General features: G+C 41.5%; 1 protein-coding gene, 1 non-coding gene and 1 pseudogene across 2 annotated transcripts in view; all 3 read right to left on the bottom strand.

Moving 5' to 3' along the window:
* The window catches only part of Mcm10 (minichromosome maintenance 10 homolog), a 178,678-nt gene extending 159,807 nt beyond the window's left edge, over window positions 1-18,871 (bottom strand). The window contains 1 exon segment of the mRNA XM_067106911.1: window positions 18,735-18,871. Coding sequence (XP_066963012.1) covers window positions 18,735-18,753 — 19 coding nt within the window. The 5' untranslated portion in view covers window positions 18,754-18,871.
* On the bottom strand, window positions 1,940-2,058 carry LOC136840546 (5S ribosomal RNA; annotated as a pseudogene).
* On the bottom strand, window positions 3,571-3,674 carry LOC136840550 (U6 spliceosomal RNA). The gene has a single exon (XR_010853652.1). It is a non-coding gene; the product is annotated as a U6 spliceosomal RNA (small nuclear RNA).
* Window positions 18,872-19,511: the final 640 nt, after the last annotated feature.

The raw sequence follows: 19,511 nt of genomic DNA, 5'->3' as shown, positions 1-19,511 counted from the left end.
GACATAGAACTCCCTCAGGTTCCTGTCCAATAAGGTCTGCTAAACCTTTAATTTCAAAGTGTCTAGGCCAAGGGTTAGAAGACCTATCATTCTTAGCCAAGAACTTAGGGCTTAAAGAATAGACAGCATTGTGTTCCTTGAAGCCCACATGACGGCCTCGAACTTCTCTCACTCTCTTCTTCGCCGCGAGGAATGCCGTTTCGAGTAACATCCTTAAGAGATGCAGAGTGGAGAGGCTCAAAAGGACTAAACATCAAAAACTTGAGCATTACGTCCAAGTTCCAAGCAGGGGAAATCAGCTGAGGAACCTTGGACGTCTTGAAAGAGCTCGTAAGATCGTGGAGGTCCTTATTGTCAGACAAAGCTAATCCTCTGTGTCTGAATACAATCGAAAGCATGCTCCGATAACACTTGATAGTCGGAACTGCTATATCGAGTTTTTCTCTTAAGTAAAGGAGAAAATCCGCAACCTGGCTCACAGTGATAGAGGAAGAGGAAAAGCCCTTCTTTCTACACCAACCTTTGAAGGTTGCTCACTTCGCTAGATATATCCTTTAGATGAAGAACTTCTGGCTCTAGCGATGGCCCGTGCCACCTGGCCAGAAAAAACCCCTTCGCTCTGACCAAGTTTCGATAGTCTGAAAGCAGTCAGGTTCAGAGCGGGAGATTCAAAGATATCTCGTGAAGTGGGTTTGTATGAGCAGGTCTGCTCTCATAGGAAGGGTCCTCGGAACGTCTACCAACCAGAAGAGAAACTCCGAGAACCAGTGGTTGAAGGCCAAAACATGGGGATGAGAGTCATCCTCGTCCCTTGTGAGGCCGCGAACTTGCGTATGACTTCTCCCAGAATTTAGAACGGGGAAAAAGGCGTAAACATCTATTCCCGTCCAATCCCAGGGAAGAGCAACTATCGCAACTGCCCCAGGGTCGAGTACAGATGAGCTTTACAGAGGAGCCTCGCTGTTCTTGAGGTCGTGAAAATATCCACAAGATGGCGACCCCAAAATTTCCAAAAATCTTGGCAAACCTCCTGATGAAGGGTCCATTCCTTCGGCAGGAGTTGATGGCGCCAACAGAGCAGGTCTGCTTTGAACATTTTCGACCTCTGCCACAAAACTTGTGAGAATCGAAATGTTGCGAGCATAGGCTCAAAGAATAATCTCTCTTGCAAGGCTGAACAGGGAACAAGTATTGTCCGAGGTTTGCTAGAACTACACGATTGCAAACTTGGACCTCGAAGAATTGGCGAGCTAAAAGATAGCCGCCAAATCTTTGAAGTCGATGTGCCAGGACACCTGTTCCTCTCTCCAGGTTCCTAACACTTTCTCTCCCTCTAGTGTTGCCCCCAACCTGTTGACGACCCGTCGGAAAAACAACACTAGGTTGGGGTTCAGAAGCTTGAGGGAGATCCCTTTCTGCAATTCCGTTGGATCGAGCCACCACCACAGATCCTCTTTATATAAGGAAGAATTCTCAATTCCTCTTTCAAGTCTTCCTTGCTTTGTCAGTTCTCCAACAAAAGAACTGAAGAGGCCTGAGATGCAGACTCCCCAGAAAACAAACTTCTCCAGCGAGGAAATGGTCCCCAGCAGACTCATTCCTTCCTTCACCTAGCATGTTTCCTTTTCCAAGAAGGCGAAACTTTTTTCGTACATAGAAGTTGCCGTTCTTGCGGACGGAGACGCTATAAAAGCCGCTGAATAGATCTGAATTCCCAGACACAATGGACAGTGAGGGGATCAGCTGCGACTTCTCCACAGACCAGAAGTCCCAGGGACTTCACGAGTTGCAGAGTCAACTGAAGGTCCTCCAGATACCTTCGCCGACGACGCTCGAATCAACCAGTCGCCCAAGTAGAGTGAGATCCTGGCGTGCGACAGATGCAACTGCATCGCAACGTTTTTCATGAGACGATGTAAACACCCTCGAGCAAAATGTGGCGTAACAGCATCTGGTGTTCCCAGGCGGTCAACCATCCAAGTACTGACAGACAGACCCAACGTTGCTTAACTTCGCTGATCGGACGAAGCGGTGTTTTCAACGTGGTATGGCGTTGTGCAGAGTCCAAAGCAGAGAGCCCTGAACTGGTACGTCTAGCCCCCAAGACAACCTGAGATACTTCACCGAACGTGGAAGAATTGGGGCGTGAAGATAAGTATCTTGGAGATCCAAAGATACCATCCAATCCCCGGGATGAAGGGCTCCTAGTATTGACTGCGAGGTCTCCATCTTGAACTTTTCCTTCCGGACCAAGTTGTTCGACCTGTTGACGCCCAAGACGGGTCTCCAGCCTACTGAAAGTTTGGGACTAGAAACAATCTGTAGTAAAATCCCGGGAACACCGAGTCCAATATCTGTTCCACTGCTCTCCGCTCGAACATCTGTTGAGCAGGTCAAACAATTTTCTGTTTGACAGGAAGGCAGTTGGGAAACAAAAAACAAAGAGGAGACAGGAAGGGAATCAAGTAACCTCTCTCTAACAGTAGGAGGGACCAAACGTCTGCCCCTCACTCTTTCCAGGCTTGTGCAAAATGAAGCCTGGTTGCAAAGGGAGTCTGGAGATGAAAGGAGTCACTTGCTACCTCTCTTGAAGTGACATTCCTTCGGAAAAAACTCTTTCTCGTGGTGCGGGTCTCGTGTTGCTTCCCATGGAAGCCCCTTTGTTATGCAAACATTTAGCTTTCTTTTACTTTTTGTATCATTGAGATCGGTGCAAGCGTTATGAAGGAGATGCAGTTTGAATGTCGATAACTTTAGTTTTGAGAAAAACGATATTTTTGCTTCTCTGTGTATTTATTTGCTTGCCGTTACACAGTTTGATGTTTTTATGACATAATGAAAAGACAAAAAATAGACCTGCAAAGTAATATTGCTAAATGAAGCTAAATGAAGCGAGTGTCAAAACACGGCTGAGGTTGGCCAGTGACGTTTTACTTAGTCAAGCTCTGAGCTGCTACTGACTGACTGCCACTGACTTTAGTGACTGCCCTGATGGCATTTGTCTTTAAGCTCGCATTATTACTTGTCCTAAAAGGGGTTGCCATTACATTATAATATAATTAGATATAATTTCATTATAGCTAAAACAATCATAATATTACCAATTATAATATGACAATATCATTTACATTATATGAAAAATGTAATTTGACTATGATAGGTTACTGTTTTGTTTATAACTTCTAACTGTGGCGAACTTTTAAATAAAACTTTCTGAAGAAGTCAGGATATGTATGATGCCATATATAAAATATCCCAGAAAATTTGATTTCCGATTTTTTTCGTCAAACGCTCCTTAAGACAAAGACAACTGCGAAGGTGGAGAGAGAGGAGCCGAAGGTTGAAAAGTCTCAGAAACAGATCCTTAAGAAAAAAGCCAGAGTCTGATAATCAGAGGAAGAAGAAGACGAAAGAAGTTTCTCTTCATACAAAGGCTGTGACGAAAGAGGATGTTCTTCCGCAGCTGGAGGGTCTTGAGTGAGTGGTGAAAGTAGTTCCGATTCGCCCGATACGTGGCGGGAACTACCGCGAACGAAGAAGTCGTCAACTAGAGTACGTATAGTAAACATAAAAAATGTGGAACGCTTCACGATTAGCGTGTCATCCTTTGCGCAAGAGCCATGCTAATCTTCTCTGTATCGTTCAATTAGTATATGTACTGCCGAAGCAAGTACTGGCTAAATTAAGAAGGACATCAGATGTTGAAGCGGGTAGTTGTGCGACATGATGAACAACTGGAGCGGTGTCAACACAAGACTTGAAGCTATCTGGCGAAGCGGCGGGCGTCATGGCGTGACGCGCGAGAGGCTCCGTGGCAAGTACTAGAAGAGAGTCTGGCGTGCGCCCGAGCGTCATGGCTAGGCGCGCCCGGCGTCAAGGTGAGGCGCGTGAAGCGTGAAGCGCACGAAGAGCAAGACGCGCGCTCCTGGCGAGACAAGAGAAAAGGCCAACACCTCAACTCGGGAAGACGAATAGGAAGCCACTAAACACTCTCTCTAGACGACAGACGCTCTGTATCGTTCCCGAAGCGGGAGACGAAGGTGAAAGTCTGTACCTCTTAACAGGCAGATTCGAATCTTGAAAGGTTCATGAGAGCATCCAGCTGTTGTTGCAAACCCAACAAAATCTTACTGGCGTTGGAGAAGCCACTCTCTCGGGAGAAGGGCTGAACCTGAGAGAAGGAAAGGGGAAAGAGGGCGAGAGGCGTATACTTCCTTCCACAGGGAAGAAGCTCTAGCCCTTGCCTTAGCGCGACAGGGGGTCGAGTAGAGTGATCATTCGAAAAACACTTTATTCTCTTCTGCAGAGGAATATCCACGCAACTTTCGGGAAGAGTACAAACGTCTAGAGGAAGAGGACGTGAAGCGTCCTCTCCTCTAAGCTTTCTTAAGAGGGCGAGAGTCCAACCGAGAGCTCCAACCCGTGGCGGGAGGGCGTGTCGGAGGACGAGAAGCAATCCTTCAGGATGCGTGCCTGAGCACGATCCCTGGCAGCCTGGGTAGCGTCATCAGGACCTGCCGAAGGGACGCCAGATCGGTGGGAAGCCCCCGTAACCCTCATGCGGCTTTCGACATGCCCCCTCCCTGGTCCTGGGAGTTCGACAGAGGTCCAGGCCTAGAGGCATTATAGGGCCGATCTGGCGCCCCCTCCACAACACTAGGGGCACTAGCACTAACACTATGCGTTTGAATTGCATTCACTTTAGTTTCAAGAGCACGCATTGACTCCACACGAGAGCCAGGGAATTACCTTCTGCAGCAACAAACTACAGGGTTAGTAATAAATTTACTACAGGGTTACTAGTAGGAGAAAACCCTGACTGTCCAACTAAGGATGCACTCTAGGAGGAAGATTTCCTCAGCCTATCACGCTCCAATTTAAGCATATAGGCTTCATATTTCTTCCACTCACCCTCAGACAATCCCACACATTCATTATTACCGATTATCATAGAGCATTGAACACCCTTACATATCATACATAAAGAGTGAGGAACTATCAAAGTCTTCGATAGCCTCACCTTACATTCACCCAAGCTACAGACTCGATAGCTAGAGGTAAGACATCTTAATTATAAGAAAAGTCAAAAGCAAAATCAAAAACGGTCCACAAAGAGCGTATGCCAAGTCACAGATCCAGTTTAATACCAAAAAACAACCAAAATACTTAAGTGACAACAAATTTTGAAATCCAAAGGCGGAGGAACTGACAAAAAGGAAGAGTGGAGAAAGCAACATATTGGTCATAAGCTATACAACTGGTTGCTCAATTGGTAATACCCATCTACAGTACATCCAGTCCAGTGAGCACTTGGGCCAAGCTGCTGCTCCTTAGAGAGGGTAAGGAAAATGGGTAGAAGCCAGTCACTTTGCATTCAACCTCAGCCCTACCCTTTTCTTTTTGAAAGGTGCTTACACAACCTGTTGAGCCTTCACCATGGAGTCCAACAGAAAAGGAGTTTGGGAACCTGTGGGTGAGGGGTCTGTAGGAAGGATGGGAGTAAAGGTGGTCTGATACTTCAGGCACTTGCCCTCATCACCCATATTACCAAAAGTTACCCAAAATTCCAGAAACAGTCCCATGCCCATGACTTCATGAGTTTAATGAGCTGTATGACTGACTGTTGTAGAAATGTTGTAAACATGTGTCTGAATTATAGTGTCAGAGAGTTAAAAGGAAGGGAGGTATTCCAACACCGACTTCTTCTGTTTGTCAGTACTAGCAAGAGGAGCCGGACTTATCTTAAAAGCTGGGTCCTCCTATTTCAGTAACAAACATGGAACACATACTGGGCACACTCTTCCTGTCCAGAACAAACCAAGGAAATACCGCAATCTTTTCTGCTTCTGTCCAAAGAAGGGTCTTTCCTATTCTGAGTGAAAGGAATAAACAATAATTACATCAACATCTAGCTGGATAAAAAATATTTAATGATGTCATAAGTATGTATATTATGTACAAATATAAACCTACACATTATGTATATATGCTTACATATGTGTATCAATATATATATATACAGGCAGTCCCTGGTTATTGGCAGCCTCGGTTACCGGCGATCCGGTTTTACGGCGCTTGTCTAGTGATGACAATAACCAGATTTTCGTCGCTGATAACCCGTTATCTGCGCTAATAACCGGTTATCGGCGCTGATAACCAGTTACCGGCGCTAACTGGTTATCGGCGCTGATCGCCTCTTATCGGCGGCGCTGATAACCGGTTATCGGCGCTGATCGCCTCTTATCGACGGTGCTGATCACCGGTTATCAGTGCCGCTAACCAGGGATCAGTGCTATTATCGCCGATTTTGTTGTCGCGTCCACGTCGGGGAACGGAACCCATAATAACCGGGACTGCCTGTATACCTAAGGAAGGGAAGATAGTTTGTCTATATACACACTGCATGGTGTTCCTTTGATTGCTAAGAATTTGGGATAGCTGATGATGTCTTCTACTGTGCAGCCAATGATTGTATTTTACGCCTTCTTTCAGACTGAGGTGTTTTTCCTGGATAATTTCTTCTTCAACTTCTTCCTGGGACACTTTCTTCAATTTCTCAAGGCATAGTAGCAGGAGGAACTGGCTCTTTTAAAAGGCTGGAAGAACATTGTGATCGGAAGTTGCTGCCGCTGCTTCTTTCGATCAAGAGCATCCTGTAGGAGTCATGTTCTATCGATTTTGTTGCAGAACTGCAGAGAATCTAACTATATCCTCGTCCCCATTCTGTGACAATTTTCAGCTCCTTCGCTAGGTTGCAGAGCTTGGCAAGCCGCTCTAATGTTAAGCCTGTTTCTTCGGACAACTTCTGGGTCTCTTCCTGTGGTTCATTTTTCTTCCTCACTGGCTGATTTTGTCAGGTCTCGAGGTCTGCGCCAGTTAGCGGCTGGGAATGGCAGTCCAACAACTCACAACGCCTTCTGTCAGCCATGTCGCCAAACCCACACTCCAAATTATCGCAGCCAACTGCACAGATTCTCGCACTGCAGAGTGTTGAATCTCGTATGAATCCTCGCTGCCGAACAATCTCGACCACAACTTCTCCAGCTCGTTAACGGAGCAGTTTCATTTCTGCAGTGCTTTGGATACCTTGAAGGCACGTGGCAATTGTGTACTGCCGCCAGTACGCCTTCAAATTGAATGTTTCATCCTCATCTTCTTGGGCGGCATCCACACACGCAACGAGGTCCGCCAAGGTATTCTTCGTGTAGAGGGCCTTGAACGCCCTGATAACCCCCTGGTCCATCGGTTGAATTAAGGATTTGTGTTGGGTGGCAGGAATCAACCCGAATGCCCTCACAGAAAGATCAGTCACAAGGTTCACCAGCTGCTATCCAACAGGAGAAGGATTCCTAAATGGCAAGCCCCTTCTAAGAGATATTTACTGACTTGTGGGATAAAACACTGTGAACCAGTTGGAGGTCAGCATCTTCAGAATCCATGCTTTTGGATTATGTGTATCCACACGGGAAGGAGATTCTTATTTTTATTTTTCAAAGCACGAGGGTTTTTCGACTTATAAATAAGCCCTGGCTTTTAGCAAATCCTGCAGCATTGCCACATCACGCAGGGTAACACGACCTGGCTTCTTCTTTGGAACAGGAAAGTCTAAGATGGCATTCTTTCTTCCAAAACAAACCCATCTCCCTGGCCCATATATTAAAGATTTGTTCGGGCTTGTATCCACCTTCAGCGATACACTTGAACGCCTCATTCGCGTGGAGTTTCAGCAGCGCATCGCGGTCAGTGGAAGCAGCTCTCGCGATGCAGGGAAACACTTTTCAGGCCGAAGCCGCTTCTGAAACTTGCCAATCCATCCTTTGCTGGCGGTAAAACGTCGTGGTTCGAGGCTGGGAATCAGTGGATGTCCCTGCTTGAGGTTCATCTTTACAACACCGCCGCCTTCCTCTTCTTCAGCGTGGTCGCCATCATCTTGAGGTTCCTTTGCCGCTAAATTCTCATATTGAACCCTGCCTTGGTTCGGATGGTGTCTGATCCAAGGCTATTTTTCTTCTTCCGCAGTCAAATAATCCAGATTGACAAAGCACCTTCCATACGGACGATCGCTTTATTACGAGCCAGAATAACTCGCTTTGCTGGATTTGCTAAAGGTGATGGCAGCCGCCTTCCTAATCTCGCCATCTCTTAATGTAGCTTAACGGTGGATCTGCCTAATTCCAAAATGGCGGTCACGGCCGCAGAATTTCTCCTTCCTTCAACATATCGAAGTGTCACCTTCTGCAATCGTCATCATTTTCCGCTGGCTTTAGGGTCAGTACCAGCCTTAGCAGAAGCAGAACGCTTAGAGCCATTGTAAAGTTAAACAGTTAAAAAGTTCAACTTCAAACACTGTCACGCACAGCACTGGAAACAATGTAAACAGCATCTATCTACCGAGGAGAGCAGGAAACGGGCGGCCGCGGTGAAGATGCTAAGTGGTCAGAGACAAGGGAAGCTGCCGCGTGGTCGGAGAAACGGCCAAAACACCAATCACAGGCTAAAGATTACAAAATCCTGGGAGCTGATTCACATCTATCACCAATGGAACCATCACAGCCCATCTTACATGCTAGTTTCAAATTCAAATATACTTTACGCTATTTTATGCTTTTTGCTGTAGTATAGGTTTATTTGAGATGTGATTTGCAACAAACAATATTATTGGATGCAGTACAAAAGATTCATGGAAAAGATGCACATTCATTATACTTGTATTTTTATAATTAGTATATATGTAGCCATCAGCAGCCTTACACTATTCAAATATGACAATGTCAGACTGCATCTGATTAGCGTTTTCATACCAGTTTAATTTTACTAGTACTATAATGAATTATCGATGATCGCATTCTCTTTTGTTTAATTTCTCATTTTTGTACTTAACTATCGATGTCATAATGTGCAATGAACCAACAGTACTGGCAGATATTAATAATTATTAATGGAATTAATGAAATATTTGGGTCTTCATATATCGCGACTATTTTTGAAATTTCCGGAAAATCCGTTATATATTTTCTCTTATAATATACATACGTAATAGAAAAAATCCGCGAAGTCGTGAATCCGCGATAGTCGAACCGCTAAGTAGCGAGGGTTCACTGTACTTACATCAACATCTAGTTGATAAAATATTTAATGATGTCATAAGCATGGTTATTATGTATAATATAAACTCTGCTACATTATGTGTATACATACATATGTGTATCAATATATATATATACAGGCAGCCCTGGTTGTCGGCAGCCTCAGTTACTGCAATCCGGTTTTACGGCGTTTGTCTAGTGACGACGATAACCAGATTTTCGGCGCTGATAACCGATTATCGGCACTGATCGCCTCTTATCGGCGGCAATGATAACCGGTTATCGGCGCTGATCGCCTCTTATCGGCGGCGCTGATCACCGGTTATCGGTGCCGCTAACCAGTTATTGGCACCGCTAACCAGGGATCAGTGCTATTATCGCCGATTTTCGGTTGTCGTCACGTCGTCGGGAACGGAACCCCGCCAATAACCAGGGACTGCCTGTATACCTAAAGAAGGGAAGATGGTTTGTCTATATACACACTGCATGGTGTTCCTTGATTGCTAAGAATTTGGGATTATAGGTGTAACAGACTCCACTATCACTCAGTTACCCTTAAACCGAGCTTCCTATTTACAAAAAGTGTCTGCCGATGCAGGCGGGTTCGGGAGTTAGCTCAAGCGGAAAAAAGTTTTTTCAAAAGTCACAGCACGCTTTAGTTTTTAAGATTAAGAGTTCATATTTGGCTCCTTTTTTGTCATTGCCTGAAGTTTAGTATGCAACCATCAGAAATGTGGCAAAAATGTCATTATCATGATATAGAGTATTGGAATATATGACAGCGAAAAATTTCATACATAATTGTATACAAATCAAGGCCAGAGCAAACGGGTTAAAGCTAATGAGTTATTTTTTCGTTGGTATTGTACACTAAATTGCAAATGATTTTGGTATATAATAAATTGTAAACGACAAAGCAAATACAGAGAAAAATGATACACAAATATACACCAGAACGCACGGACGAAAAGTTTTTTCAAAGATTCACCATAAATCAATATTGTGCTGAGACTTCATTTGTTGCAAATGAAGGCAATTGATTGAATACACACCGTAAGTGTTTTAGCTATAATTGCAGTTTCCACCATTTCGTCGAGTTAAAGTTGACGGAAGGTCAAATTTTTCATTCATCGCATTTATATGAAAATATTTCAAATCCGATAAAAGCTACAACTATGAGTTATTTTTTGTTGTATTCTACATGAAATTGCGATATTTTCATGTATATCACTTTATGTAACGCTCTAATAGAAAATGGTGCGAAATTACGCACAAGGTGACTAAAGAAATTTGAGATTTAGTAGTTACCGCGCGAGGTAAGGAAAGTTTTTCTAAAATTCACCATAAATCAAATATTGTGCTAGAGACTTCGCTGGTTGCAAATGAAGGTAATGATTGAATGCTTATAGAACGCAGAGTTTATTACACCAGATGCCACCATTTGGTCAGCCGTTGACCGGCGTTACCTTGCACTTATCGCGGATTTATATGGAAAATACAGTGAACCCTCAAGATCACGGGATGCGCCCCACACGCCCGCGACGTCAAATCCGCAAATGCTTAAAACCCTCTAAAAACACTTAGAAACTGCCCCATTTTGATAGATTAAACACAGAAAACCCTGTGAAACAAGTTATACCTGAATATTTTAATAGTTTTATCACAAAAAGTGCATTTATTCATGAAATTATATTAAAAATACAGTAATTAGTGAATATTTTCAGTGAAAAATATCACAATCGCGAATTTTTCCACGATGGCTAGATATGTTCCACAGAGAACCGCTAATACGGGGTTCACTGTATTTCAAACGATAAAAAGCTACAACAACCATGAGTTATTTTTTGTTGTATTCCATATGAAATTACATATTTTCATGTATATCACTATGTAACGCCTATTGAAATTTGGTGCGTAAAATTACGACATCGTGACTAAAGAAATCTCTGAGATTTTGTTATTATCATACAAGGAGGTAAGGAAAAGTTTTTTCAAAATTCACCATAACTAAATATTGTGCTAGAGACTTCCCCGCTTGTTGCAAAATGAAGGTAAATGATTGAATGCTTATAGAACGAAGAGTTTTAGCTACAATTGCATTTTTTCGACCATTTCGTCGAAATGCTGACCGGCGTTAATTTGGCACTTATCGTGATTTATATGAAAATACAGTGAACCCCGATTCACGGGATGCGCCCCACACGCCCCATCGGGTCAACCAAATGCTTAAAACTCTAAACACTCAGAATTGCCCATTTACAGATAAACAGAGTAACTATAAAATGCTACTCAAATACTTAAGATTTATAAAGGCATTTATCTATGAAAATATAGAAACATAGGGCTTAGGAATATTTTCTCAGTGAAAATACCGCGAATCGGCGAATTTTTTCCCGCTAATGATGGCTAGATATGTTCCACAGAGAAACCCGCGAATACGGGGTTCACTGTATTTCAAAACTGATAAAGTTGGCAACTATGAAAGTTATTTATTGTATTCCCACATGAAATTGGTGCACATTTTCTATGTATAACACTTTATGTAACGCCTAATAGAAAACGTGTGCTAAAATTACGACAAGGTGACTAAAGAAATAATGAGGATTTTAGCAGCGTTAAAGGAGGGAAGGAAAAAGTTTTTTCAAAAATTCACCATAAATCGGGAAGACATTGTGCTAGAGACTTTCTGTTTGTTGCAAAATGAAGGTAAATGACTGAATGTTACTATAATGTAAGAGTTTTAGCTACAATTGCATTTTTCGACCATTTCGTCAAGTCAAATTTGACCGTAGTTTAAATTTTGCACTTATCGATTTATATGAAAATATTTCAAAACTGATAAAAGCTACAACTATGAGTTATTTTTCTTATTGTATTCTACATGAAATTGCACACATTTTCATATATAAAACTTTATGTAACGAAGTAATAAAAAACTATGCAAAATTATGACAGTGACTAAAGAATTTCTGAGATTGTAAGAGCTCGAAGTTGTTCCTTCCAAACACGCAGTGGGTTCGTGTTCATCCATCGGAGTGGCGTAGACGCTTACGCCTTCTACAAACAGAAACATACACGCGTAGTTTGATACAGAAGGTTCGTTGGAACATTATGAGTACATGATTAGAATGTTTGCATAGCAATGCAAGTAGTGGTGGATTACATACATCAAGACAACAAATGGTTAGGAGAAACAGACGGAAATATTGTATGGTTGGAAATCGCTCCTTTAGAGAAAGAAAACGATGCTCTGTTGTCTGTCCACTCCGATGGACGACGAATGGCAATTTAACACACGTGAGTCAAAGAGACGGGCGCCAGGCTCTACAAGATTTTCAGCAGAGTTAGTTCGGATGTAAGGAAAGTTTTTTTAAAAATTCACCATAAATCGAAATACAAAGTAGAGAGACTTCAGTTGTTGCAAAAATGAAGGTAAATGATTGAATATTACTAGAATGTAAGAGGTTTAGCTTACAATTGCATTTTTCGCCATTTCGCTTCTAGCCAAGTTGGATCAAGGTTGAAATTTTGGCACTTAAGTGATTTTTATGAAAATATGTCAAAATTCGATACAAAAGCTACAACTATGAGTTATTTTTGTTGTATTCTACATGAAATTGCAGCACATTACATAAAACTTCTTTATGTAACTGCTAATAGAAAACAGTGCAAAAATTACGACAAAGTGACTAAAGAATTTCTGAGATTTTCAGCAGAGTTAGTGCGCGTGGCGTAAGAAAAAGTTTTTTTCAAAGATTCACCATAAATCGAAATATTGTGCTAGAGACTTCTCGCTTGTTACAAATGAAGGTAAATGATTGAATATTACTATAGAGTGTAAGAGTTTTAGCTTACAATTGCATTTTTAATTACTTCGGGTCGAAATAAGTCATCGGTTGAAATTTAGGCAATTTATCGTGGATTTATATGAAAATATGTCAAAACTGATAAAAGCTACAATCACAGCAAGAAGGCTTTTGTTGTATTCTACATGAAATTGCGCAGCTATCATGTAAAACTTATGTAAAGGCTAATAGAAAACGGTGCAAAAATTACGACAAAGTGACTAAAGAATTTCTGAGATTTTCAGCAGAGTTAGCTGATGCTTTCTTTTGGGAAAAGAAAGAAATTTGCGCATGCGCAGCTGGGTCACGCTTGTAAACAAAACAACAGCGTGATCCGTGAACTCCCAGCAGCATCCTCAAGGCGCCATGGATTTAGTAAATTTCTTTCAAACAGGTCTGCTGTAAGTGATTTTTCCGCTAATATTTAAAAAAACTTTTTAGTCATATTGAAACCAATTGGCACCTGACAGACAATTGTCAACGTGAAAATACTGGCCCAGTCGGGCGCTTATGGGTTAAACTCCCAAAAATTTAGATCTCCCCATGATCGCACCCCAGACCTCCGCTAATGCATGCAAAGAACTGGATCCTTCTTCTCATGAGCGCTTAAACTAACACTGAATCTGATAAGAGACCACCTGATTTAGTTGGAAACCTGTCAGATCAACCAAATGTTCTAAATACTGATCAAGAAAACCTCGAATAATGAGAATGTTTCTAAACCACAGGGGATTCAGAAAAAATGAAACAGTAACCAACTGTTTACCAGTAGAAACTCGCACAACTGGAAAAGGAGTTGAAATCTCCGAACAGAATGTTAAGACCACCTGCCTACTTAATGGAAGTCATAACGATAGCGCATGCCGAGATTCTCTATAGGCAGGTGAAAGTCGAGCAGGATACATGTGCACAGGCAATATGAGCACACTCGATAAGATCTCAATCGATAGACGTGCAAATGAAAAGCACACAAGCGATAGGATTACAGGCAAAAGCGCACAGGTTTATAAGAGCAAACTAAAGTCACAGGGGTGATATGAGAGCAAGCCATAAGCGCACAAGCCATAGGAGCGCATGCGATAGGTGCACAAGCCATAGGTGCACACGCGATAGGCAAAAGCCAAAAGCTCACAAAAGAAAGGCGCACAAGCCATAGGTGCACACGCGATAGGCAAAAGCCACTGGCGCACAAGCCAGAGGCACACATGCGAGAGGCATACAAACCATAGACACATATGCACGAGAGCATACAGGCCAAGGGCACATATGCAATAGGTGCCAGGCCGAGAGGCATTTATGCCCATGAGACACATAAACCATGGGCGTGGCACGCAACAGGGCAGAAGTTAGGTGTGTATGCAATAAGCATACAAGCCACTGGTGCACATGCAATAGGCATACAAGCCATAGATGTGCAAGCAATAGGTGTATGGATAAGCGATAGACATACACGAGCAAGAACACAGCATTGCAGCAAAATGAGCAAATTTGCACTAGACACATGCTACTAGTGCATCAAAACTGTGAGGCACATTATCGCCCTGACCGAAAAATCCACAATGCATAGGAAAGCCGAAGACAGTCTAGGCTTCTCACTAGAACCTAGCTGATACGTATACTAGCCTTATACAGCAAACAATCCTTAGCTACAGAGGACTGAAATGAAACTGATCAAAGAAAAGGTAACTTTCCTCAACAAGGCAGCTTAAACTCTCTTAAATACTACCATAAAGAGACAAAGCATCACTACTACCAAGCTGATCCAATACAGTAAAATTAAAAGGGAAAAACACTGGGAGACTCATCTTATTCTCAACCCAGCGATCCTATCGGAGAATGAATTCTGGCACTACTTATGCCAGACCTGGTGCCCTACCAGACTGAACAGAGGAAGGGGACAACAGGCACAGATCTGCACCGCTTTCTGACATGTCCCAGTTCCCTGTCACTCCAAGCCACGAGGGAGTAAGACAGGACATGCCAAGTACAAGGCAAGAAAAATCGGGGGTGCTGACCCTTCCTCCAACTGGAAAACAACCCGAACTTACCGACTTTCGGGTAATAGCAGAAAACATAATGGTAATAACAATAATAAAATCCTGCAAAACTTACACAAAGTGAACATAACAAATTACTCCATCCTATCAAATCTAATGACCCGAATCGATGGGAAGTTCATTTGGAGTAACAGATTGAAGAAAAGCAGCAGAGGACCTAACCAGTTGCTAAATGGGGAAGCAAGAGAAGACATGCATCCCTTTAACTCAAGCCTTACTAGTATTATGCTCTATAGTTGTTTCTACAACACAATAAGCTCTCCCTGTTCGCGATCAATTACCACATTTCGTTCAACTACGATTCATATAGTTATCCAATCATAACCTTTCCCTCAGCAAAAACATATCATGAGGGTCCATAAAACTGGAATAATGCCTGTTACGGCAACTCTTACCTTACAGGTTCTTTCCAAATGAATATTAAAAAAATAAAAGAACAAACCAACAGAAAACAGTGTGTCTGTCGAACTCCTGCCAACACCAGCAACAAAAGTAGACTGATCGGCTATGAGTGTTTGTACCTATCAGTTCCCTGGTGGGGGTGGGGGAGGTGGATGGATAGAAGACAGATATTCATAGAAAACCAAGCCTCTTTTTTTTAAATCTGTCGAACTACCGCTGGCGCAGAAGTAAAAGCTATATAATGGAGAGGTAAGGTTCATTTCAAAAACAGCCGACAATCATTCAAAAAACCTAAGTACCCAACAAAGTTCAACAGGGAGCAAAGCAAGACATCTAAACTAGACAGCCGAGGGAAAAATGTTGCTGGAGATGGTGAGTGGGTGAGGGGTATTCCCCAACTCACACATAGTAAACACCAGTTAACCACCTTGTTACCAAGTTCAAACCGCTTTCAGTTCGCACTGAAAGATAGCAGTCCTACATAAAAGGCTATGGTTTGTACTTCCATGAACCTTATTCAAAATATTAAGAGTCATTCAATTCTATTAAAATAATAGTTTAAAAAAATTTTACCCTAACAGCAAAGTGCATACCACTGTATTATCATCCTATAAGAGTGAAGTCCATGCAGCTTTATAAACCAGTCTTCTAACCACCTGCCAACTTCTCATACCCAATAAAAAATATTTTACCGCTTATAATTTTGGATGTGTTTAGGCTATACACAAATATCATATCACTCAAGACATGGATTGGAACCAAACATAGAGCAAGAATGAATGATCTACAATTACAAAGACTCCATAAAAATTATAGTAGTTTTCTCACAAAGTTGTAAGTTAGGAAAACAGGAACAACAGAACAATCTGAGCCTGATCAATTCCCAAGACTGAAAATTTATCATGAGAAAACTTGAGGTTACCCAACACTTACATTTTTTTTCTGAAAACTAGTTTTAAGCTACATGTGGTACACACCACTCACAATGCCACATACTATTCCTAATGCACCTCATAAAATGAAAAAATGAATTAATCCCTTTAAATCCCAATTCTTATTTAAAAGTACATGCTTAATATTAATACTACTAGATTTCATCTCATTTCATTTCTTAGAATGAAGCATGATTGTGGCCCTGCAACTACTGACCAACAGATCTTTAAATAGTGCATGTTAAAATTTGCAATAACAAAATTTTTCATGAAATATTTCACATACCTTCGGTATAAATATTAAAATGGAAATTGTTCCTATCCAATATTGAATTCTTGTTGCATCATTTTGTAACAATTATCCTCACTACTGAGTTGCACAGATTTATAGGCTGGTAATGCAAAGACTGTCAAAGAAAATGCTAAATAGAAAACTGAAATACTTTAACAGAATTCCAGTGGTAACCACTGAAACAACAACAGAACATAACTTGTTAAGCTTCAAAAATAAGAAATTTGCCAAGGCAGGCCATCAGAATTTCTGGACACCAGTAGTATACATATACCTGTTTATATATATGATATACTGTAACTGGTACTTATCAACAGACTGGTTTCTCTTTTTCTTATATACTTTATATCAGTTTAGACTATTGATGTTTCAAGTTTTTCAGATGTTTTGTGAAAAGTGCCTTGACAAGTCAAAAACAGTGAACTATACACTACTGGTGCCTGGTGGAGAACACAGAAATCATTTGAGTTTTGGTTTTCTTGGATGAAACACCATATAAATAGTTACTCTTGACCTGACCTAGTTATAAATACTAAACCTTCACTGCTGCCGGACCTTATATAATACAGTACTATAATCTTTTATCTTAAAATGCTAGTACCAATAAAAAACTGGTTACCCTCCAACTTTGTTTTTCAATCAAATATCCTCAAAAAATTTAGTAAAGTATTAGGCATTAGATTTGCCATGCCCAGTTTACAAAATATTCCCCAAAAACCTAAAAGTCAATATTCAGTGCTGGTATCTTGTATACAATATGTACTTTAGAATACTGTAAATCTATCATAGTTTAGTGTCTGACCTATTGTAAAGCCTTGGGTAAAATGTTATTCAAAATAACTATTGGGGATTAAAACTGATTAAAAAAAAATCTGACAAAAAGACCAAGCAAAAGCTGACAGAAGGGCCTAAAATAAAAAAAAAAATGGGAAAATGAAATAATGATTGTCCATGTGTAACAGTTTACTGGTACCTAAACAAATGAGAAAAACCAAAATGACCTGAAACAAACTTAAACAATATAAACCAAGCCACTCTTGATGGTGGTTGGACTGCAGATCCAAAACTGAACTGGGATAAAAATAATTTAGGCTAAATCTTTGACAGCTGTAGTACTGTAAAGAAGTTACAATTAACACTGGAGAGCAGAAATTTATATAACTTGCATGTGAATGAATAAAGACTTCAATCATGACTGCTTCAGTATATCCTAATATTGAGGCCATTTTGGATTATTCTGGTTTTCCTATGAACTGAAAATTACTTCAGCTAGGTTAGCCCAGGCTAACTGATTTGGGAACAATTTACTGTGTCCCGAAAACAAGGCAAAATGCAAGCCTAACTGGTATACTGTACGTGGAAATGGGATGGCTTAGCCTAGTCTAGGCTAGTGTACCATAAAACACTGCAAGTCTAAAGGAGGTTACTACATGGTAAGCTGGGCCTATATAGAGTAGGCTAAGGGAAGCGTCAGACAAGCTTGTTTGCCAACACTCCTTAGCCCAGAAACTTGTCGAACAAACTTTGTATCAGGTAACAAGTATTTTTCATATTTGTGCTTTGGATAATAGACAATACTGTATATAGGTTAATGCTGTATATAGTCTAGGCTAAGTTTATTATGCTGATGTTGCATGTGCAAGAGATTAGGTAGTTTAGTTCCTATCATCAGGGCAGACTAGGCTAATTTGTTGCGTTACGGTAAGCTAGTTCATGGGAATACGCTACCAATATACCAAAAAGTTAATGGAGTGAATCAAGTGAGGGTTTAGGGTTCCAAAAGGGAAATATTGCCAAACGAGACTAATCTCAATCTAACTTAATTTCATACACAGCGCCCTAACCTGGGCTGGAGGGCAAAGGGGGGCTTTGCCTTTCTGGGATCGTCCTCCCCCAAAAATTGTAGGCTAGTTACAAATTTTTATTAGCTAGACTACTTGTTCCAGAGTTTCGCCAAAGGATAATATAAGACACCATAATGGATTCCATTATTAAATGGGCTAAACTACGCTCGCATGGCCTATTTGATGTAAGTCTGTGCTAATGTAAATAAGTTGGCGTGTAATTCAATTTTTTTCCTTATTTCCGGTCACAAGGTTCGCAAAAAGGTCCATACTCACCTGTTTCACACTCTGCCATGACGCCTGAATTGAAAGACCTCCCACTGCAGATAATTACGAAAGAAATTGAAGATCACAATTTATGTTTACTTTTGTGAAAATTGAGACTTGGGGCGGGAAACTCCCGTTTTCTTTCGTTGACGTTGGAACAATGCTGAGGGTGACAACCTATGTAACGGCTCTTCCTATCATCATAATTCTTCAGTTCTTCTTAGTTCTTGGTTACGTACTTTGATTTCTCTTTAACTTTTAGGGATATCAGTATATTGCACTGCGGAGAGAAGTCAGACTGAGTGGTAGAATGGAACTGAATGGAATATAAAGTTTAGGCCAAAGGTCAAGAGCTGGGACATATGAGGTCATTCAGCTATGAAAGGGAATTTAAAAGTAATAAAAAGGTTTGAAAGGTGTAGCAGGAAGAAAACCTCGCATTTGCACGAGGAAACAATTATTAGGAGAGGGTGGAAAGTAAGATAGAAGAGAATATGAGCAGAGGCACGTAAAAGGAATGAAAGAGGTTGCAGCCAGGGGCCGAAGGGACACTGTCAAGAACCTTAAGTAATGCTAAGTTCACACATTCACGTATCAAGGCACGCATGCCCACGCACGGCCACGAACGGGCGGGAGCCAGAAAGTACCGTAAACACAACGCAAATACAACGTAAATGTACCGTAAGTACTGTGTGTAATGCGCAGCATGCGCGCGACCGTTACGGACCACCTGGCCATGCGCGGGGGGCAGGAACCTTCGACCTGCTCAAACCCTGCGTGGGTGGC

This window comes from Macrobrachium rosenbergii, chromosome 7 (assembly GCF_040412425.1).
Source record: "Macrobrachium rosenbergii isolate ZJJX-2024 chromosome 7, ASM4041242v1, whole genome shotgun sequence".
In the NCBI taxonomy this organism is placed as follows: domain Eukaryota; kingdom Metazoa; phylum Arthropoda; class Malacostraca; order Decapoda; family Palaemonidae; genus Macrobrachium; species Macrobrachium rosenbergii.
The sequence above is the reverse complement of the archived record's forward strand: the minus strand, read 5'-3'. Positions and strand labels throughout refer to the sequence as shown.